Source organism: Leptonotus elevatus, chromosome 14 (assembly GCF_054856555.1).
Source record: "Leptonotus elevatus isolate MCC_2025b chromosome 14, RoL_Lele_1.0, whole genome shotgun sequence".
Lineage (NCBI taxonomy): Eukaryota > Metazoa > Chordata > Actinopteri > Syngnathiformes > Syngnathidae > Leptonotus > Leptonotus elevatus.
This window is the reverse complement of record NC_141252.1, coordinates 4,508,717-4,532,003: the sequence shown is the minus strand read 5'-3', so window position 1 is coordinate 4,532,003 and position 23,287 is coordinate 4,508,717. Positions and strand designations below refer to the sequence as shown.

The window sequence follows — 23,287 nt, the reverse complement described above, 5'->3', positions numbered from 1 at the left end:
AGGATTCACGAAGCCTCCAAACCCCCCCCCCCCCCACCCCTCCCCTTTTCACCCCTCGCCCACTTAACGATACGCTAAGCGCCACACACGACATGACGGCTCAATGAATGAACTGTGGCGCACACGCAGACACACACGGCCGGCTAAATACTGTTTCAATTATGCGGCGCTCCAAAATAGAGCGCGGGAGCCGCGGTTTGGGCTGACGGGCTCGGCTCCCGCCCTCCTCTCGCGCCATCTTTTCTTCCCTCACAGTCATGGCTTAGTCTTTTGCGAGGTATCGAGATACGGCAGCAGACCATACAGCTGCAGTACACGTTGACAGCTGGCAAGGAAAATCTTTCAAACGAAAACCATTATGGCCACATGAGAATCATTTGAACGAGATTAGAAAAGACTTCAGTTTTAAGCTACCATATTGTGACTTAACCTAACATCATTAAGCACAGCCTAACCTAACCTAAACTAACCCAAGATAACTTAACATAACCCATAACGCGATTGATCAAGCATAAATATAAATATTTAAAGGTCATTTTTAACGTCACATTACTTAGCATAAGGTAGCCAAACTAACGTAGCCTAGCTAAACGCTTTAACTTTTTAATGTAACATAAACTCATGTCATATAACCAAACATATAAACCTATACCTATAAAATGTAATCTAAACTAGTGTAAGTGCATGAAATGTAACGTAACCTCACTTAATGTTACCTACCGGTCCGTAACATAACCTTAAGTAACGTAACCTAGCTTAAACTACAAAAAAATAAATAAAAAATAAATAAAAAAAAAACCTACATGGCGAATATAACATAAACTAATGCAGCCAAATGAAATGTAACCTCAGCTAACCTACAAATGTAACTATGTGCCATGAAGTATTGGCCCATTGACAACAAACAAAAACATTACTATTTGTCGGTAGCGTATCGATATTTTATAAATTGCAATATTCTGAAAATGTGACAAATTGATTCTGTACGTCTTGTGCAATAAAAAAAAAGAAAAAAAAAAAAGAAACCCTGCAGTCAGTTACACTTAGCAGCACAAGAAAAAAAGAAAGAAAAGTCTCTCGAAGTCATGCCTGAATAGACATACACTCTAAAAAGAGAATTGTTGAACTAATTTAAGATTACAAATTGAATTGTTGACCAATTAAAAAAAAAAGGCTTCAATTGCTAACACACGATTGAAATAAGTTAAGCCAATCCAAATATATTAAGTTAAATTAATTATGAGTTCATTAAACTATATTTACTCTGGATTACTTTAGGATGAACTTAATACGATTGAATATATTAGGTTGAATTAACTCATCATTAATTCAATTTAATATATTCACTTTGGATTAACTGAATTCAATTGTCTGTTACCGACTGAAGCAATTTTTCAAAGTTGGTCAACAATTCAATTTTTAATCTTAAATTGGTTCAACAATACTCTTTTTAGAGTGTAGAAAGTCGGCCATTTTGGTTCACTCGTCATTATTATTAAAAAAAACAAAAACAAAAAAAACTCCCTTGAGGTCATCTTGGCTTCAAGTCCATCATAAAGAAACCTTTCCCAAAACCACGTTTGGGTTTCAAGCGGCCATTTAAGAAACGGAAGGAACGGCGCATAAATGAGCTTTTTGGGTCCATTGGTGTTTTGCGAGCAACACAACAATCACGTTTGCTGCATCAAATATTTGGAAAAGTCCTCGCTGCTCCTTTTTGGTCTCCATCGTCGTCGTCGTCCTCTGTCACACTTTGGTCTGTGCTGACTCTGCCCTTCCTCGCACCCTCCGCTCATTTTTTCCAAGGCTTTTTTTGGGGTCGCCTCCTCCTCCTCCTCCCCCTCCTCCTCCTCTTGCTGCCGCTGTTGCTGCCGAATAAAAAAAAAAAACCCACGCGACGCAGGACATCTGACGGCAGCGGCGGTTAGCAGAGGCCGCCTCTCCGCCTGCGCTGCCACCACCGCAGCAGTTAACTTAGTCTAAACCAGATGTTTGTTTAATTCCCTCGCTCACTCGGCGGCCACCTTGAAAAAGAAATGGAGGAGGCGGAATCAAAAGTGTGGGAGTCTTTGTAAAAAAAAAAAAAAAAAAAAAAAAAAACACGGGTTTTAGGGCGTTGCCCTCTGTGACTATTCTCGGCAAACCTTCAAAAGTCCACACGGCCACCAGTTGAACATAAACAAGACTGGACCGAACTCTTTTTTTAGGACTCCCCACAGCCAGTTGGACTCAGCCATGTGAAATTTGGTAGCCATATTCATCACGGGCCAGACGTACAAGGCGCAGGAAGACGGCCATTTTGATCGAAGCCGCCATTTTGCCTCAATAACTATACCGGTTTGTTTTGGCAATTTGGCAGGCATGACCATCATTAGCGGACGAACCAACAAAAAGGGTTCAAGAACTCATGCCTGAAAAGACACAGGAAGTCAGCCATTTTGGGTTGAAGCAGCCATTTTGCCTCTATGGCACGTTGGAAAATTTGACGTAAAAAAAAAATAAAAATAAAAAATGCATCCACCAAAAGCAGTTTCCCTTGGCAAGGTGGAATTTTGACATTTCTTTCATTTGTAAACCTACAAAAAGTCTCAATGAGTCATGTTTGAAAACACACAGGAGCGGCCATTTTAGGGTGAATTTCATGTGTTGCTTGAAGGACAAACTGCTACAAAATTTGAAGCACGTGTACAAGACAGACGGCCGACGCAAATCTGCAAAAACGTCATTCGTCATTTGTAACATTTGAGGGGAGGCGACATGAAGCAACTGGATCGGCCGCGGAGGCGACGGCGAGCGCGCGCGCGCGCTTGCGTACCTTGAGGATCTTGACGTAGGGTCCGCCGTCGGCGTCGAAGCGGCTGCCGTTGACCTCGATGTGCTTGAGCCACTGGATGTGCGGCTGGGCGTCGCTGTACACTTTGCAGTGGAACTCCACGTCGCTGCCCACCACCACCGACTGATTGGCCGGCAGGCCCGCCTGCAGGATGGGCCTGTGCGGGGAGCGCTCTGAACGCAACATCGGGTTTCGCCGTTAGCTGCTTGCTTGCTCCAATCGAACCTCAAATGTCATCCGCATCAGTTCCGTCAAGTTCGACAGATTTTTTTAAACTGTCAAATATATTTCCCTGCAAATATGATATTTTTCATCATATTTGTGTATTTATTGCCTGATTTAATCTGAGAAAAAAAAAATGCTTTGGTTTTGTATTTTTTTGTTGAATATTTTTGCCCATCCATTTGGACATTTCAATTTATGGATTTAAGATTAAAGTCTTTGTTTTGGTTGTAGAGACAAGTGAAATTGTTTTTTTCTCTCTCTTTCTCAGCATTTTTTTTCTTAAATCTAATATCATTTGTCAAATATTTAAAAAAAATCCAATATTGTTGTACTTTTTTTTCCTAATATTTTTTTATTTTGCCTTATTGTTATTGTATTTTTTGCTGAATATTTGTGCATTTTTAATGTTATATTTTTCATTACACATTGTTCTATTTTTCCACTAGTACTTGTATAGTTTGTCAAATATTTCCAAAAAATATTTTGAATAAAATAGCATTTAGCATTTTGTCTCATTGTTTATTTTCCATCTAATATTTTCTTAATTTTTATAAGATACTACTTGTGCATTTAGTTTAAAAAGTTTCCATGTCATATTTGAGCCCCCACCCCCCCACACAACCTTTTTTGTTGTTTTTCCCTTTTGGTGTTGTATTTTGATTGAAAAAGTTTTACAATATTTGTCAACATTTCTAACATTTGTGTATTTTCCATCAAATATTGAAACCAATCATCTTCAATCATATCATTATGCCATCAATTTGCGTCTGTGGGGGTTGTGACGTACCGAGCACATCCAGCTGGTAGGTGTGCGTGATGGTGCCGTACTTGTTGTGCACCACGCACGTGTAGTTGCCGCGATCCGACGGCACGGCGCTCTCCATCACCAAACTCCACTGCTGGTGGCGCAGCTACGCAAACAAACAAGAAAAGACAAAACGTCAATTACGATGCTTTTGTGGATGTTTTCCTGATTTTAGAACATACTTGTGCATTTTGAACCCGATACTTTTGTATTTTTAGATATTTTTTCCGACGTATTAGAATGAGCCTCAGGTGCTGCCTGCCGCCTCCACAAACGTGGTTATGTTTGCGCGCGTGTGTTTCTTTTCCAGTGGCACGAATCGGGCCACACACGTGTGTGGCGTGCAAAGCAAAGCCGAGTGCGGCGAAGACGCCTCCGTGTGGGCTCGTCTTGCGGAGCGTCAAATCTCTCGGCTCTTTTTCTTGAATTTCTTGTTTTTCTTGCCTGCCTTGGCCGTGCCAGCTAGCGCGCGCGGCTAACGCAAAGCACGTGTCACACCAAACGCGCCAAATCACCCTCAAGAACTCCACCACGCAGGAGCGCGAGAGGTCAAGTCGACAGCACAAGTGAACTTTATGACACTAATATTTTTGTATTTTATTTCTAATATTTTATAGACCAATAATGCACACCATTTTTTTTAAAATTATATTCGTTTTTATTTATTTGACTATAATTTCAAATTTTAGCTATTTATTTAAAAAAAATATGTTTGTATTTAATTTTTCACATTTTTTAATCATTAGATAAAAATCATTATTTATTATTGAATTAATTAGAAATATTTATCAGTAAAGTAAAATGCAAAATTATTTATTCTAGTAATATTTGGGGGTTTGAACAAATATATTGATTGCTTTTTATTGCTAATAAAATAATATGCATTCCCATTTTAATTATTTAGAATATATTTAATTATAATTAATTGATGTTAATCATAACAAAATAAAATACATAAAATTGTTTTAATTTTTGTTATTAAATATATATTTTTTTTTTTAGAAGTAATAATATTGAACACTCACTTTTCATTCCAATACTTATAAAACATTTAACCACCCATTGGTCTTGTATTATATGTTAAAAAAAATACTTTTAAATTTGCCCTAATTAACATTCATGTAATTTTACATATTTAACCAATTACCGCCATAAAACATCTACTAACAATATTTTTGTATTTTGCAGTACATCACTTAAACCGTTTTTTTTAAGACAAAAATAGATAAATAAATAAATAAAATGAAGAAAATCAAGATCCAAATCAAATCAAATGAAAGTAATTAACTTGAGGGACATTGCAGCACTTTTGATGATACGTTATGCTCCTCAAGATCCGATACCCTGCAATACAGATCCGATACCTCGCCCTGGCTATTTAGCGTTTGACCGAAACGCTGCTTGTACGGCCTCATTGTGTGGTCGTGTTTACGCGATTGTGTCGAGAGCAGCAAAGCAGATCAGGCACGGCTGCCACTTGGGGAATGATGTTGTCACTTCAGTACAAGAGAGGTGGCGACCGCTTCACCCCCAAGACCCAGCAGGGGATCCGAGGGAGGGGACGAGGCGAGCGCGGGGGGATCTGGGCTAAGAGAGGCCTGTCACCGTGGAGGTCATGGCGGGGCTCTGTCATCGCATTTTGGGAATTTCCACCCTTCGATCAGCAGATTACGTCTTACTTTCCCCAAGTCGATGTTGCGTGTGAAACGACTCGGATTGCTGCTTTAAGTGCACCCGTAGAATTTCCAGCTAACTAACTAACTAACTAACTAACTAACTAACTAACTAACTAACTAACCAACTAACTAACTAACTAACTAAGGACAACTGGACCAACTCACCCCCCCTCTATACTGTGCTAACACAAAGCTATTGCTAATAAGCCCCCATTAGCTAAAGTATCAACTCAGCTAAGACGCTAACTGACACGCTAACTGGCAATGACGGCCATATTGGAAAAACAACGTTCATTTCCTGCAGGTGATTGGCCGAGCGCGGGACCGCTTGACCGACCAGCTGATGAAACCCAAGCGCTGGCCATGGGATTAGCATGACGCTAACGCAGGGATGCAAACCTTTTAGCTCGGCGCTAGTGGCGGCGGCTGGAGTGCTGGCGACAGGTGCGAGTGGGAAGATAGGAGGAGGGGGTGTTGTGGGGGGGTTGTGGGGGTGCGGACAACTGCTGGCTGCCCGCTGGGAGCAGATGTTGGAGATCTCCGTAAACTGTTAATAGCGACGGGATCTCCTTACGTTAACTCTTGAAAGGACAACGCCAACACTTTTCCCACCACTTCAACCACACAAATCACATTCAAAACAAAACATCCACAAAAAAATAAAACAGCTCGCAGTTCGGCATAAAAACGTGAAATTTGGTAGACACGACGGTCATGAGTACACCTACAAAAAAAGACTCAAGAAGCCAAACTTGAAAAGACACACAAAGTCAGTCGGCCATTTTGGTTTGGGGCGGCCATTTTAGGCTCATTCTGGACATTTTCAGAGGTCCTTCAAATGATCCTAATCACATTTTTGTCAAATTCAGGCCCCGAACACAGGTTGATTTAGCAACATGAAATTTGCTAGTCAATGAAAAAAGGGTTAGGGTGAAGTCATTACGAAAAACACACGCAAAGTTGGCCATTTTGGTTCGAATTTGCCATTTTGGGGTCTTTTTAAAAAAAAATTCATATCATGCGCAGACCTACAAAATGTCTGTCATTTTGGTTTGAAGCAGCTATTTTGTCTCAGTATCACCCTAAAGAATTCAAATCCAGTTTGACAGCATGACATTTGGTAGGCATGTCTACGAAGAGCAGCAGACCCACGAAAAAGTCTCAAGAAGCCCAGCCGGAAACGGGTCCGAATTGCAACCACTGTCAACGTGACAAAACAAAATGAGGAAAAATTGGACTTTTCATCACTAAACGTGGGCGGAAATTTGAGGGCTTGCTCATAAATTGCAGTCAACTCCACAAGGTCAGAGTTTGAGCAAACATCTTGTGTGTGACCAACGACGTCGAGTTGAACCCAAACCTGCGGCGTTGGCTGTTCCCGCTGGCGATGACGATGACAAAAGCGAAGCGAGCAGCTGCTGGCGGCGCTGCTGCCTCGCTTGTCAACGCCGCGTTCGGGCCAGCGTTCAAGTATCCCAGCAGCACTCCGGTTTCAACACCGCATTATTTATTTTGGTGGTCCTCGCCGAGGGAGCTCGGGGGTGGGGGGGGGGGGGGGGTCTCCGGAATTCTACGGAGGGTGTGCGGCCCGGCAGGGCGATCCTGACCTTTATTCGCCGCGAGAAGACGCGCGGGTTCGCTTTCTCCGCTTTTAGACGCTCCCACGCGGAGCGCGGCGCAGCGGGCTCGCTGAGCGGGGATTAAAATGTTTGCTGGCTAAAAAGCTCACGAGCAAAGCCGGCCCAGCGCGCGGCACTAACAGGCGGCAATTAACGGGAAAAAATGCAATTGTGTCATTTAGTTGGACATTTTACAGATCTGTTTTTATACCAATACTTTTTTCCTTTCCGTATATTTTATGTAACCAAGTGATTTTATTTGTTGTTTTTGCACGACAAAATATTTGTCGACTTGACCTGAATGACAGTAAACACATTTTTTTGTTTTGTATTTGACTATTTTTAGTCGGCCCAGATCATGAATGGGCAACCGGTGAAAAGGTGAAAAAAAAAAGTAATTCATTTATATATAATTTAACAAACCCCTAAATTATTTGCCGATCAACATTCAAAATACAGCCCCCCCCCCCCCCAAAACAAACAAAAAAAATGGACTGCAGTTTTGAGTTGTAATAATACCATTCACCCCTAGATGGCAGCAGAGCCATATAAAGAGAGAGCGTTTGGCCAACTCTGTTTCAAGCAGGGTAACAAGATGGCGTCCATTTGCCATGTGACCAGCAGTTGGCCAATCACAGCAATCAATGTTGTCGCGGTCCTGCAAATCAAGCGTTGCCAGGCTGACCTTGATGCCGCCCATGCGCTGCTCGCCATTGAACTCTCTGCCGTTCTTCAGCCAGCGGATGGTCGGCGTGGGGTTGCCCGACGCCGCGCAGCGGAACTTGACCGTGTTGGCGGCCGGCACCGCCAGCAGCTTCTTGTCCATCCGGTCCGGCCTGGTCCAATACGGAGCTTCTGTGCGCAAAACAACACAGACGAGCGCTTTTCAAAAATTGCGCAAATCGGAAGCACTTTCTCAAAAGTCATTTTGGTAACGAAATTGGTTTAAAATGCAGGAAAAATAATTTTTTTATGGAAGAAAAATGTCATTGCAGTACAAAAAAAATAAAGAAATAAAGGAAAAAACAATACTATGAGACAATTTTTTGGGGGCGGGGGGAAAAGACCCAATTATAAAGACTTTTGATAAATATATATTTGTTAAATTTTTTGGTAGAAAAAAATCATATGATTAAAAGACTAAAATGGCTTTTTTGGGGTTCAAATAAAAAGTGACTTTATTTGAGAAAATTGTTTGTATACAAGCATGTATTACAATTTCTTTATTTTTTTCAAAAAAGGACAAATGTCATACGAGACTACATTCATTTTATTCTTTAGAAAAAAAAGATTTTTTTGAAGATAAACTGTTACATTTTTTTTCTAAAAAGGCATTTTTGTAGAGAAAATTAAAAATATTTGATAGTTTGTTTTTCATGCCACATTTTACTTGAGGAAAACATGTCATTATATTACAAGATTGGCGTCCAGGATGTGGCAGTTGGAAGTGGCTATAAAAGGTCTGCACACCCTCGTTCAAATTTCAGTTTTGTGATGTGTAAAAATTAGACATATGCTACAGTAAATAACTTTTCCACCAGGAAAGCCTACTAGAACATCTGACGTTTATTTGGAGTTAATGACTTGTCTGCTGACACCATTTTAATTACAGATGACATTAATGGTAGGAAAAGCTTTGACATGACTTATCTTGCTCTTCTAATTTGTTTACATGACAAAATCTAGAATCTCAACAGGGGTGTGCAGACTTATTATATATGCACTTGAGAAGACGTGAGGTATGCTCAAGGCTCATAGAAAAAAAAATAATTCCAGACCCTAACGTGCATTCTATTCAAATTGTCACTTTTATGAGGCAAAAACACGGATGAGGACGAGGAGCTCAAACGAGACCCCCCCCCCCCCCACACACACACACACACACCCCGTCCTCCCCCCAGTAAAGGACGCCGCTTCCCTGCTAAAAGAACTTTTGACGGCTCCTTCTCTCTCGCAGAAAACATCGGACGGCCCCGAAGCTTTCTTTTCTAGTGTCCAACAATCCTTACATTCACGACGCTGCCAAAATGATTTATTGACTTGTTCTCACACGCCAGCGCTAAATCATGAAAGACCCCCCCCCCCCCGCCACAACCCCCCTCCCCATGTGTGTGTGGCTCACAGCTCAACTCAACAAAAGCCGAGGAGGCGGTTGAGCGCTCATCAGATGTCTCTTTTACTTTTCTTACAAGCAGCAGAAGGTCCGAGAGGAGCTCATTTGCATCTCAATGTGTGTGTGTTGGAAATAATCGTGAGCGTCCAGCAGCGAGCCGTGGGCGGGGCTTTCTCCTTCTGCTTCTTCTTCATCTGGTCTGCAGGACGCAGCGCCGAAAGTTGCAGGACGCACTGCCTTTCGCAAACTGACGTTTAAAAAAAATAGCGTCGACAAAAATAGCGCCGAAAAAAAAAAGCGTCAGTCTGGCCGCAGTAACGTTTTGCAATTTTGTTCGCCGTCACTCAAGCAACAGATGCTCCGTTTACCAAAAGAGCTACAAGAAAAAAAAAAAAATTTTTTACAATGAGATTGATATTTTTCTTTTTTCTAAAAATAAGTAAATAAATAATATGACATTAAATAAATCTTATGACATATTATTATTTAGAAAAAAAGTACTAATATATATTAAGTATTTTTCTAAGAAAAAAATATCTGGACATGATAAAAATGTTGGAATTTTACAAAATGGTGAGAAAATATGAAAAAAGTAGCACGAGAATCGATTTCATGAGAAAAAATTGTGACCCTCCCCCCCAAAAAATAGGTGCATTTTTATTTAAAGAAAAATCATATTATAAAATTAATTGCAAAAAAGTTATAGTATTGCAAGAATAAAGTCATATTTCTTTGAGGATTTAAAAGTAAAAAGTTACAAGTTTTTTTTAAAGGCAGAACATATAGTGCAGATTTGTAGTTTTACATTTCTAAAGATTTTAATCTAAAAAATTCTTCTAAGAATCAAGTTTTTTTGGGGGGGGGGGAAATAATACAGTAAGAATATCAAGATTAAAGTATTTTTATTTTGGTAGTATGAGAATAAAATTGTATTTTGTGAGACAAACGTCAGAATTTTACGATTTTCTTTTCTTTCAGGAATGAAATCGGAATATTATGATAAAATAGCAGCTAAAATGGCAGAATATTGTGAGATTAAAGTAAAAAAAAAAAAGAAATTTGAAACGTGAGAATAAAGTGGCATATTTTTGAGAAAAATCATCTTTTGTTTTCTCTCCGAAATGTCTGTGATGTCATCAGAATGGTGCGTGCGTGCGTGCGTGCGTGCGTTAAATTGGTCGTTGCTCTTCTCCGGCTAGCTAAAAGTAACACTTGCGTTGCACCTTAAAAGGGAATTAGCTGCTGGATTTGATTATTTCCTTCTCGTGTCGGCCGAGGCAGCGAGGAGCCGCCGCCGCCGCCGCCGCGCTCTGTTTTCTTGGCGTCGCCATTAACCGCACGCGCGCACACACTTTTTATAGCCTCCTGATGTGTGGTCCTGCTGCTGCTTCGTCATGCAAAACCTCGGCTGTCAGCCATCATCGTCTTTTGAGCCAAAAGTGCACAATCCAGACGGCAAAATGCCTCCGCGAAACGTAGCAGAAGATCCGAACGGCATTCGACGTCTCGGCTAATAAGGAAGACCCTTGAGACGCAAACTAGGGGTGGGTCCCAAAAATCGATTCTCAATCGGTACAATTCAGAATCGATTTTAAATGTCCCAAAACGATTTTATTTCAATGATTTGATACTGTCTTTATTGGGAGCGCTGTTCATGTTGTACAACATTTGGCCACTTAGGGGCACTGTGGTTCTGAGCCAATGTTAAGTTGTAGCCACATTAGAAAGGAGAAGGAAAAAGTCACCATCAAGTTATGCCAATAAAAGTTGTTTTTGTGAATAGTAGGAAGAGGGTGAGCAATGTTAACATGCTTGTCTGTAAACATTCTTTGTATGAATAGTCGTTCTTTTGAGTAATAAAAGTGCCGCGTGCTAATTAGCATGAGCAAGTCAGACTGGAGTAGATCATGATAATTCTTTGCACGTCTATAAATTGAATCAAATCATTTTGAATCAAAAATGGTTATGAATCGGAAACGGATTCTCAATTGAATCCTCGACCCCAAAAATTGCAACCGAATCAAATTGAATTGTTTGGAAATGACGGCAAATGTTCTCCTGCTAACAACGTTTCTGCCAAAACAACTTTGTGTACTTCCTGTATTTTCGGCACTCCTGCTCTATTTTTAGCCGGCCGCTGGGATTTCCTCCTCGGTTAGCTAACAGGTGGACGTGACGATGTGCCGCAACCCGGACGGCGCACACGGGGTTATCGGTGTCCCCACGGGGGGCGCGCAGAAGGCCGTCCCTCGCGCTGAGGAAATACCATCCCGTCAATTAGACACGGGATGAAGTTTCTGTGCGCGTTTGAGTGGACGCAAAGCAGGACAGAGTGACGTTCAAATATCAGCTGCTCATCTGCTACTCGGAGCGCACACACCGACTATTTAGAGCCTGCAGCTGGGGGGGGGGGGGGGGGGGGGGTGCGCTAACGCTGTCAAGATGTGGAAGGGGTTGCCTGGCGTGAAAACATTGGGACGTTTTGCAGGTGAAAGGGGTGCACATCCATCCAAAAAGTTTGGGGAATTTTGCAGGTGGGGGGGGGGGGGGTCAACTCTGTTTAAGTTGCTGTGTGGCTTAAAAAGTTAGCGTATTAACCACTTGATATTTTTAGGGTGTGTGCAGGGGAGAAGGGGTGCACCAATTTAAAAAAGTTTTGGGAGGTGCACCAACTCTGTCAGAATATCAAAGGGGCTTAAAAAGTAGGGGTAATGAAGGGGAGAAAAGGGTGTGCAACCTCTGTGAGGATGTTGGAAGGGGGTGCATGGCTTCAAAATTGTTTTTAGGAGGGGGAGTGCACAAAGTTAACCAGACCTCTAACTGTCAAAATATTAAAGATGGTACATTTTTGGGGAGGTTATGCATTGAAGAAAAAGGTGCGCCATGACCTAACAATTCTGGGAAATGATGAGATTATATTTTTAAGGTGTGCAATGTCTGTAAGGATGTTGGAAGGGGGTGCACGGCTTCAATTTTGGGGAAATTGTGACTATATTTTTAGGAGGGGGGTGCGCCAAGTTTAACAGGTCTGAAAGTGTCAGAATATTAAAAGAGGATATGTGGCTTAACAGGTTTGGAAATGTTGGGGTTAGAAAAGGTGCGCTGTGACCTAATAAGTCTGGGTAATTATGAGATAATATTTTTAGGGTGTACACAGGGGAGAGGGGGTACGCCAACTCTGTGAAGATATTGGAAGGGTGGGTTAAAATGTCAGAAATGTTTTTGCTTTTGTTGAATGGTGTGTGTGGAGAATAGGGGGGTGCGCCAACAAACAATTGAGTCAGGTAAGCCAACTGTATCATGATATTGAAGGGGGTGCGCGGTTTGACTAGTTTGGAAATGTTGCCATTTTCTAGTGGATGGGGTTAAAGGGGTGAGAAGGTGCGCCACCTCTGTCAGGATATTCAAGGGGACGGGTGACTTCAAGTTGAACTTTTTTGGTGGTACGTGTGTGAAGGGGGTGCGCTGTCCCTGTTAGGATGTCAAAGGGTTGTTGTTGTGTTTGTGAGGAAACAGAACCTTCCCAGCGTGATTAAAGCTAACAGCAATTAGCGCGAAGCGTGCGGGTCGACACGCCAGGCGGCGGTTCACCGCTCGGGCGGCCACGTGGTCAAAAGGGGGTGCGACGGAGGATAATTGCCTAATTGTGTAATTTGTGCGCACGGAGGCTGATTGGGGCGGCGATTACGTCCTTTGAAGGTGCGCGGAAGAAGAACGGCGGCCGGCAGGCGGGTTAGCGTAGCGCTAGGCTGGCTAACGAGCGACTCTCTGCTTGGCTGCCAGCGTAAACAAGAGACGGGAAAGACACACACATTACGCTTGGGTCACATTCCGACACACAAACACACACAGCGTGTGCACACTGCAAAAAAACAAAAATCAGCTATCTAACTAGACTTGCTTTGGTTCTTTATTGAAGAAAGAAAACACATTACAAGTCTAAAATATAAATTGAAGTAAAAAAAGAAAACAAGAATAGGAAGAAAGAAAGGAGTTTATATGTTCAAAAGGGGTTCAAAACTTATTTTTAACTCTTACATCAAGCCATAAAGTCTTATTGATCTTGTTTTGAGAATTATATACTATAATACTTTGTCATTTACACATCATTTATCTTTCAGTTTGCTTCATAAGCATTCAGTTTAGCATTTAGCTATTAGCACTCAGTTATTAGCATTCAGCTTAGCATTAAGTTTAGCATTCAGCTGTGCGCATTCAGCTTTCAGCTATTAGCATTCAGCTATTAGCATTCAGCTATTAGCATTCAGATATCAGCATTCAGCTCAGCATTCAGCTATTAGCATTCAGCTTAGCATTAAGTTTAGCATTCAGCTGTGCGCATTCAGCATTCAGCTATTAGCATTCAGCTATTAGCATTCAGATATCAGCATTCAGCTATTAGCATTCAGCTTAGCATTCAGCTATTAGCATTCAGATATCAGCATTCAGCTATTAGCATTCAGCTTAGCATTCAGCTATTAGCATTCAGCATTCCCACGCAATTTCCGCACTTAGTCTAGTTTTAAGATGAATATAGAATGACCCATTTTTCTTATTTCAAGAAATCCAAGTTATTAAAATGATCTTACTGCACTGGCAGATCATTTCACTCGTTTCTAGTAAGTTTACACTAAAAACAAGTGTAGTTGATCTAATATTAAGGAGACGTGTTTTTGCAGTGTGTCTTCATCTCCAAAAGACGGCAATATTTTAAGATGGCCGACATCCTCACTACGCACATCAATTTGGTGCTACTTTTTATCACCTTGTTTATGCCAACATTTCACCTCAACGTGTGTGTGTGCTAAACGTGTCACGCCACACACCAGCCAGTCACGCTATTTTTCCGTCTTAATCTCACCGTTCATTTTTGCGTAAGCAAATTCTGCTGCCACGATTTTGTCAACAAATCTTCCGACAACGGCAAACATTCACACGGGAAAATAAATCCAACGTAAATGCAAGATTTGTCGGCGAGGGAAAGATTTGCTCTCTCGACTTTCAAATTGGATGATGGCGGTTAGCATCATCAAGCTAGCAAATCCATACGGTTAGTGCGGCAGCGGCCCGGGCCGCCATTCATCTTGTCTCCGTCGGGAGGCGTCCTGACTTTTCCTCTCCCGTTCCGGCCGTCTGACTTTCTCAGTGCAAAACATTTTCCGTGTCCTCGTTTCTCTCCCGCTTTTGAGTCACATGGTCGGGTCGCCTTCCTGAGGGACCAATTAGCGCTGGCTTAGCGCACATCAAGTTAGCGCTTTTCTGGGCTAATCCCCGCACTCCTGGCCCGGGCGGGACCTGCCGTGTCATGAGGTGGATTTAGCGGCTAAGATTAAAAGAATGTTTTGTCACACGGAGGACGGCGCATTCCGTCGATGGCTTTTATGTGTACAGTGGAGAACAACATCATCACATGCCCGGAGCATACGTATCGAGTTGACACACCACCGATGACCACCGTGCGTATAAAAATTATACTATAGCAATTAGAATGTGATACAGTACGATTCCCTCCGATTATGATATGATGAGATTCGCTCCAGTGACAATATTTAATGATACAGTTTGATCGCACAATACGTGATTGGATATAATGATGAAGAAATATAATGCGCCTACAGTGTGATACGATTCACTGCAGTGACTATACGATACCATTTACGGCAATTACGATACAACGCGATTCAGAACAATCGCGAATTGATACGTTTTGATTCACTGGAATTATCGTACTAAGTATGATGTGACAAAGTGGAATTCACTGCGATTACCGTGTGACACGATCCACTCCCATTTTGATGTGAAGCGAATTCAGTGATTCAATCCAATTATGATAGCATGACATTGCATATCATTTGTTTCATACCAACCGAAAAATGTGTCAGTTATTTTGCCGATTCATCGATGAACTGGATTTAAAAAAAGGCTGTCGATTAATCGTTGCACCTCTAATATCGATTAATTTGATAATTGAGTGGTTGTCGATTAATTGTGGCACCACTAATATCGATTAATTTAATAATCGATTAGTTGTCAATTAATCGTTGCACCTCTAAAATCGATGAATTTGATAATTGCGTGGTTGTCGATTAATTGTGGCACCACTAATATCGATTAATTTAATAATTGATTAGTTGTCAATTAATCGTTGCACCTCTAATATCGATTAATTTGATAATTGAGTGGTTGTCGATTAATTGTGGCACCACTAGTAGCGATTAATTTTATAATGGATTAGTAGTCCATTATTGATTATTTTGATAATCGATTAGCTGTCAATTAACCTCCAGATATGACGCAATGCGATTCACTCCAATTAAAAATGTGATACAATAAGACTCACTCAAAATACGTTAATACATTTGAAAAACATAAAAAACAAATACAATCAAAAGAGAGAGAGAGATAAAATAAGAATTCACCATTGTCATTACCTGCATCTTCGGGATCTTCATCGTAATCTTCATCATCACCGGACGACAGAGAATCTAAAAAAAAAAAAAAAACCTTTATGAGATTTTCTCATTCACAGAAAGTTGACGAAAATGTCAAACTTCATCTTTTTCCTTTCCAATAAACGTCACTCATCTTATCGACTGCGACGCGTGGAGCAAACGCACACGGAGATTTCAGCACTTTCTTGTTCTTACCACTTTTTCTGACCTCCCGCGGCGCGTTTGTGTACAGTACGAGACGTCCACTTAGCGCCGTCTGGGCGCCGTCCAGGTGCTAAATCTGATACGCGTCCGCCACATATCTGACACCTTGCTCAAATATTTGAGGCCAAACACAACCAGTGCGTGCGTGCGTTTGAGCTGCTCGGAGTGCGGCGTGCGTACACGCCGGGCGGGGACAAGAAACGGCCGGAACGCACTCCACAAAGTCACACTTGACTTGTCGCTGAAAGGCCAACAAGCGAGTGTGAAAAAAAAATCCCAAAAGATGAAAACATGTCGTCGTGACCTTCTCTGCTCGTTGCTTTTTGACTCATTTTTCGGGGAAGGGGGGGGGGGGTATTCCAGCCCCCAGAAGCCACTTTCCCTTGTGAAATTTGGTTGTCGTGGGCCGTAACACACCCGAAACAGTACAGGCAGTCGGCCATTTTGTTTTATTTGGCATATTTGAAAAATTCTGCGTAAAAATCCACTTTGACGTCGCAACAAGGAATTTGGTCAGCATGACCCACAAAAAAGTCTCAAGGAGTCATGCTAAAATAGTAGGGCTGGGTTTAAAAACAATTTGAATAATCGATATCCAATCGATTTTCCTTTTCAAGCCTGATATTGATTCATAAAAACATGAATTAGAATATTTTTTTCATACATTTTGAAGAAAATAGAACTTGAAAGGCAATTTTTTTTGTATCTTACTGTTTTCTTGAAATGAATGACATGAATTAAAAAAAATCTCTGTAAGTGATTATAACACGTGTTACTTTCATTAATAAACATTTAAGAAGAATTGACGTACCATAATTCAATTGAATCGATTGGGGAAATTAGAATCGATACAAAAAGACACAAAGTCAGCCATTTTGGTGGAAACTTGATCGTTTTGACATTTTTACAAATTCTGCCCCAAAAGCTGGTTAGACTTAGCAACAAAGAATTTGGTAGACATGTCTATCACGACCAGCGAGGCCACAAAAAATTCTCAAGAAGCAATACACAAAAAGACACAGGAAGGCTGCCATTTTTGTTTGAATTCTGGGCTCAGAAATCCCTTTAAGACAAAAAGTTTGAAGAAAAGCAAACTCGACCCCAGACATTTTGTGCAATTGCTAACCGGATTTGTTGATCCAAAAGTCAAAGTCATCCACCTGCGATCATCACCACGCAGAAACAAAAAGTTAATTTCTTTCCCGGCTTGATGCCAGCAAGCGTGCGCGTCTCTCATTTCTTGCCACTCCATCTGTTGGCAACGATGAAATGTTGCCAGCTAATTGCTTTCTAATGAGTCGTCAATAAGCGGCAATAAGCTGGTGTGCAAAAGTTGGACGACATCACAACAGACACGCCCCTTCAACTTTGCTTTTCCACACACACACACACCAATGAATTCAAGTTGAGGCCATAAAAGTAGACTCGAAAGTCCATATTGATACTTTCACTATATGGGCAAAAACACGTTATACAACTTTTAATACTAACGATACTGGAGGCGTATGCAAAATATAACAAAAAAAAGAAAAACATTAGTTTATTTTTTTGTTTTATTAGTTTTAATTAAGTTTACGTTATGCAAACCCCATTTTATTTTTGGACTAACGCTAGTGCTGCCTAAATGGGTTGTGGGACAATTCTAAATGTTTTTGAGCTTAGCCTAGTGCTATAATCATGGCCATAGCAAGGGAGCCCTTCCATGGACTTTCGGAGAGACTGTATTGCTGCCTCAACAGGTTGCAGTAGTAATTTGCAGTAATTGTTTTGCTGCCTTGACAGGTTGCGGTGGAAATCAGTCACCCGACTCCCTGATAGGATATGACATCCCAAATCATATTGAAGAAAGCATTTAGCGAACAAGACACAAAAAAACTCCAACTGAGCTGTTTTGCTGACCAGACGGGTTGCGGTGGAAATCAGTCACCCGACACCCCAATGTCATAATCCATCAAATTCTACCGATGCTCCAAAAAAAAAACAATTACTGTAAAAGGCATATGAACAACATAAACAAAGGTCCCTAAACTGCCTAGATGGGTTGCGTAAGTAATCTGTGACTCGCCACCCTTATGGACATCCAATATCATATTGAGGAAAGCGTTGAGGGAAAAAAGGCACAAACGAACCAAAAACCTCCAACGGAGCCGTTTTGCTGCCGAGACGGGTGGGGGTAGAAGCCGGTCCATACCTGTCACCCTGATGGTGTAGTTGCTGAGCAGCTTGTTATTGCGGGCCAGTCGGCAGGCGTACACGCCCGAGTCCTCGTACGACACGTTGAGGATGCGCAGCATCCTGGGGCCGGGCCGCATTCGCTGGCTGGGCATCAGAACGCCACCGTCCTTGTACCAAACGGCGGGCCGGGCCGAGTCCTCCTCGGGGTCACATGACATTTCCAGGGTGTCCCCCACGCCCAGGACAAAGTCCTCCAGGAAGGCCGCCTCGCTGGACGCAGCGTCTGCAACAAAGACAAACAATCAATGTTTCAAACGGACTTCTTTTTAGATCAATAATGAAACATGTCTTCGACTTTTGTGACTTTTTCATGAGTTATTATTCGTAATAATAGTATTTACATGATCATTTATTTACAATGTAAAAATAATGCAATAAATAATAATAAGTAAATAAAAACATTCTAATTTTATAATAATAATGAATTACTCTTGTCCTTTTTTATATTTGCTATGAAAATAATATGTAAATAATTTCCTAATTGTAATCACAATAGAACAATCATTCAATTTGTTTTTATTTTATTAGATCATGTATTTATGTGAATTTTCTTTTCAAAATTAACTGCTAAATAAATACATATCCTGTGTTTAGTAACAATACAACAATAATACAAATGATGTATTATTAAAATCTTATTATAACTTATATTTATTTTAATAACAATAATCCTAACTATAATAACTACTAACCATTTGCTTTTTCTGACTTGTGATTGGCTGAGAGGAATCACATAGTCCCATTCAAGTCACCAAATATTCCTACTTCCCACATTTCTTGACTCAAACTGCAAAACGGTTCCAAAAAAATATTCTGCTCGGCTAATAAAGGCAAAAGCGTCATTCAACTCGAGTGTTGCGCAATGTTTGGATCAGACAAGCAGAGAGCCGGAGAAAAATCAACACGTCATGACGCCCCTTTAAATCAGACCTCTCCTCTCGCTTCCATGCCGTTTCCACGGTAACCATTCAAGGGAACGCCATGACCCCCCCCCCCCCAAAAAAAAAGACACACATACAAACACATACTTTCACACACACCAGCTGGGAGTGACAACGCCACAAGTGTTTGCGCACGCACACACATCAGAACCCTGGGAAAGGGCGAAGGAGGCGTGTGATCGATGGCGGCCCGACACACCCACCGGTGACCCGACTAGAAAGGTGGAAGCGCTGTCAGAGCCTGGCACAGTGGCAGCCTGACGTGCGGTAAACAGGAAGTTGAACACAGATGAGAAAGCTCACAAAGTTGATTTAGGTGCAATTCATTTGAGCTCAACTGTTTTACTGCGTAGAAGGGTTGCAGGAGAAATAGCAAAGTAAGCAAAGTTAGTGCGCCAAAATTGTGTAAATCCTCTCAAATGAAATGTTTTCATTCACTGGACGGCTTTCACATGTTGATATGCAAATAAGGATGCTTTGATGGACTGCAGTATCAGCAAATATGAAAGACGCATAGATGGGTTGCGGTAGAAATATGTACATTTTGAAAGCAGATGTTTTTAAAGGGCAAACAGACTTTCTACTGAAGGTGATTACAACAAATAATGACGCCTAGATGGGCTGCGTTAAAAATCCAAATCAAGCGACCATAGCCTGTCAAATTAATCTAAATCCCCTCAAATAAGATTTTCGAGGTGGCTGTTTTATATTCGGTGGACTGCATTCACATGCTGACAAACAAATAATGATGCCTAGACGGGTTGCGGCAGGCAAAGTTTTTGCTTCAAATCTGCATGTGACCTGCCTTCAACAGTAACATACAGTCCTAACGGGCACAACACGCCCAGAGTCTGCAATGAAAATAATTAAAACAGATAACGATGCTTAGATAGGCTGTGGCCTTCATTCAATAAGCAGCCACAAAAAATACATTTTGTGAGTGGGTGTTTTCATCAATAGGCTGACGGGCTTTATGAAAGGGCAATTACCGCGGTTGAAGTCGAAAGTAAGAAAAGTTCTCACTCTCACGTAAATCAGATTGCAAGTGTTTGTTTCCACTGCACCGCTTCCCGAGTTGACCGGATCCTAACGTACATCTGCAACCAATAATGCCAAGACGGGCTGCCAAATGAGCTTCTGTATCCCCGCAAATAGAGTGTGGATGGCTTGCAGTCCTTTCAAGGATAACAATTGCTCATGAAAAGCACGACAACAAATGACGCTTCGACAGGCTGCGGAAAACGTTCTAATCAAGCAAAGTTACAAAGCACGCCGCTTGAAGTGGCCTTTTGAGCGCTCCGACGTGACCGGCTCGCCTTCTCACAGATTTCTGGTGCTACAAACAACTTTTGTTGTTGTTGTGTGTGTGTGTGTGTTTTTTACATTTTTTATTCCAAATCAAAAGGCCCATTGAGGAAAAGGAAAACACGGGAGGCGCCGGTGTTACGAGCGGCAGCCGAATGAATGAACGTCATATTAGCGCTGACCTCTGCAAAGGCAAATGAGAACATATGTCTTGAAATGTCTCGGCGGGGGAGGGGGCGCGTTACGGAGGGGGCGCGTTACGGAGGTGGCGTAATCATGGCTGGGCCTTGACGCTCAATTATGTTCGCAACGTTTTCATGTCATCTTTGGTTGCAATGAAAAGCCAGGAGGAAGACCTTATTTGGACGTAATGTGCAATATATTCCTTCACACCAACAGTTTTGTGTTTCAATTGCCACACTCGTAATGATAACATCTAAAAAGTTTTCTAAATTGAACGCAGCCCGCCCATCGAGTATACGTGGTTCAAATTTGGTCGTTAATGTAAAAGAATTGCATGAGGATTTTGTCTTTAACGGACTCCTGGAAATGGACAAAAATAAAATGGCCACTTCTAACCACAATGGTAGACTTTTACAGCGCAGCCTCCTAAGACTTTTTTTTGGTGGGTTTACTCATGGTAGATATGCCAACCAAAATGTCATGTTGCTCGATGAATCAGGCTTCGGTGGGCTGAATTTTGAAAAATGTCAGAGAGGCCAGACCTGTTGAAAGCAAAGACATAGAAAAGCCGCTTAAAAACAAGATGGAAGACTACCTGTGTGTTTTACAGGGTGCGTTCTTGAAACTATTTTGTGGGTCTACTCATGACAGACATGTTAGTCAAAATTCATGTTTCTACATGAAACCAGCTTTGGAGGCTGAATTTTCAAGAAACCAACGTTTTTTGACAGTACATTTAACAGCATGGCTCCTTGAAACATTTTTTTGTGGCTCTACTCATGATAGATATTTCTACCAAAATTTGAGGGCAGAAATTTCACAAAAAAAACTTTCTGTAGCACAATACTGAACCAATGGCGGGTAAAATGGCTGCTTTGGACCAAAATGGCAGACGTCCTGTGTCTGTTAAAGTATAGGTTCTTCAAAGAATTTTGTGGGGCAACTCATGATAGACAAACCTAACAAATTTCATGTTGCTAAGTGAAACTAGCTTTGGGGGCTAAATAAAAAAATTAAAAAAAACAATCTGTAGCACAATACTGAACCAATGGCGGGTAAAATGGCTGCTTTGGACCAAAATGGCAGACGTCCCGTGTCTGTTGAAGCATAGCTCTTTTAGACTTGTTTTGTGGGTCTCCTCATGATAGACAAACCTAACAAATTTCATGTTGCTAAGTGAGACGATCTTTGGACAGTGAATTTCTAAATGAGCTCCAGCAAGTTTTGGCTTGTGGGAAAGCCCTGAAAACGGTAAAAAAGAACCGACAATGACTATGAGGAGACGCAGCAATTCGAACCCCCCCATAGCAGCTTCCGTGCTGGGAGACCCAAAAGGATGTTTTGCGTCCCACGTGGACGCCTCACAGATGTAATTGGCTGCAAGATCCATCGCTTCCACTTTGAAGAAGCGCGCAGGAAAAGAGCAAAGTCATCGTCGGGAGTCGCCGGCGTCTCTTCATCACATCCTGCGCTTGGAAATGTGGATTAAAAGTGCGAAAGTTGCTGTGAAAAGAAAAGCCTTGTTTGATGTTACGTAACCTGAAGCTGGCGTGCCGTTTTCATTCCTTTTCCATTGACTCACCTTGACAGCGCAGATGTCAAAGTGTGTTACAAGGAAAAATGCAACCAGGGCGGAATTCCTAATTGGTGAGCGAGCGCTTAGAAGTCCGTCTACTTGAAACCAAAAAAAAAAAAGGGTCTCAAAGGAAAATGTCATTCAAGTCGGGAGAAGCAAACCTCTCCTAAGGTCGAACCCTCCTAAATTACACTCCCATCCTGCAGGGGCAGTAATGTTAAATCTTCATCCTTTTTTTTTAAATCGTATTTTAACCGGCAAAATCTATTTCCAGAACGTGTTTGCGTTCCTGCAACCCGATCTTTTTTGTTGCGTGAAAGCCGCAGTCGCAGGAAAGGGATAAAGATGGATGAATTTTGCTTTACGTTCCCCGTCGCTATCAACTACTGTTTGAAGAGCACTTTTTCCACAAGTGGCTGTGTGCGTGCTGTAAGATGGTCAGCGTGTAAATCAAGAGGCCGGCGTGGCCCCCGCCTGCCTCTCAGCGCGGCGACAAATAGCCCTTGACAATAATATAGGCCCCCTCATTGAGCCGGGCCGGCGTACGCTCGCAGACGCCATCTCTTCTGCGCGTCAAGAGGTTTATTTATCCTCCGCAAACCCGCAAGGAGGCCGGCCGGACGGCAGGCGGGTTTGAAAGAAAGAGACTCTTTATGTCGGGGGGGGAAAAGTCTTTCCATACACCGCCTGATGGATCCGAAAGGACGGGTGGCACACCGGCCCAAAAGGTTTTCAAAGTTCTGCCCTTGAAGGCCAGTTTGACTTTGCCACATGAAATTCGGTAGGCTTGTACAGAAGCGTATTGCATTCACTTGAAAAAACAAACAAAATAAAACAAAACAGGGTTTTTTTTTTGGGGGGGGGGAGTTTTCCCTGTTTTACTGAATATATTTTTCTGTCCTCAAAAAAATATTTAAAAAAAATCCCCAAAACAGGATGAAAAATTCCTCAGAAATATTTTTTTTTCTGAAAAACGGGAATTTTTTTTTTTTAAATCCTCAAAACAGGATGAAAAATTACTCAAAAAAAAATATCAGAAAAACAAGAAAAATTATTCCACAAAACAGAGCACCAGCTTCTGTCTGCCTTGACAGCGCTATAGAATTGACAAAAAAAAAAA

General features: G+C 41.7%; 1 protein-coding gene across 10 annotated transcripts in view; it reads right to left on the bottom strand.

Annotated features, from left to right (window-relative positions):
* The window catches only part of fgfr3 (fibroblast growth factor receptor 3), a 117,301-nt gene that overhangs the window by 17,290 nt on the left and 76,724 nt on the right, over positions 1–23,287 (bottom strand). For 9 of the 10 annotated variants that reach the window (XM_086093991.1, XM_086093987.1, XM_086093990.1 and 6 more), the window contains 5 exons: positions 18,119–18,385; positions 15,691–15,756; positions 7,844–8,013; positions 3,846–3,969; positions 2,816–3,006 (listed from right to left, as the gene is read on the bottom strand). In XM_086093991.1, the coding sequence (XP_085950117.1) occupies positions 2,816–3,006; positions 3,846–3,969; positions 7,844–8,013; positions 15,691–15,756; positions 18,119–18,385 (818 nt within the window). The remainder of the gene's footprint in view (positions 1–2,815; positions 3,007–3,845; positions 3,970–7,843; positions 8,014–15,690; positions 15,757–18,118; positions 18,386–23,287) is intronic. The other variant, XM_086093985.1, reaches the window with a different exon arrangement.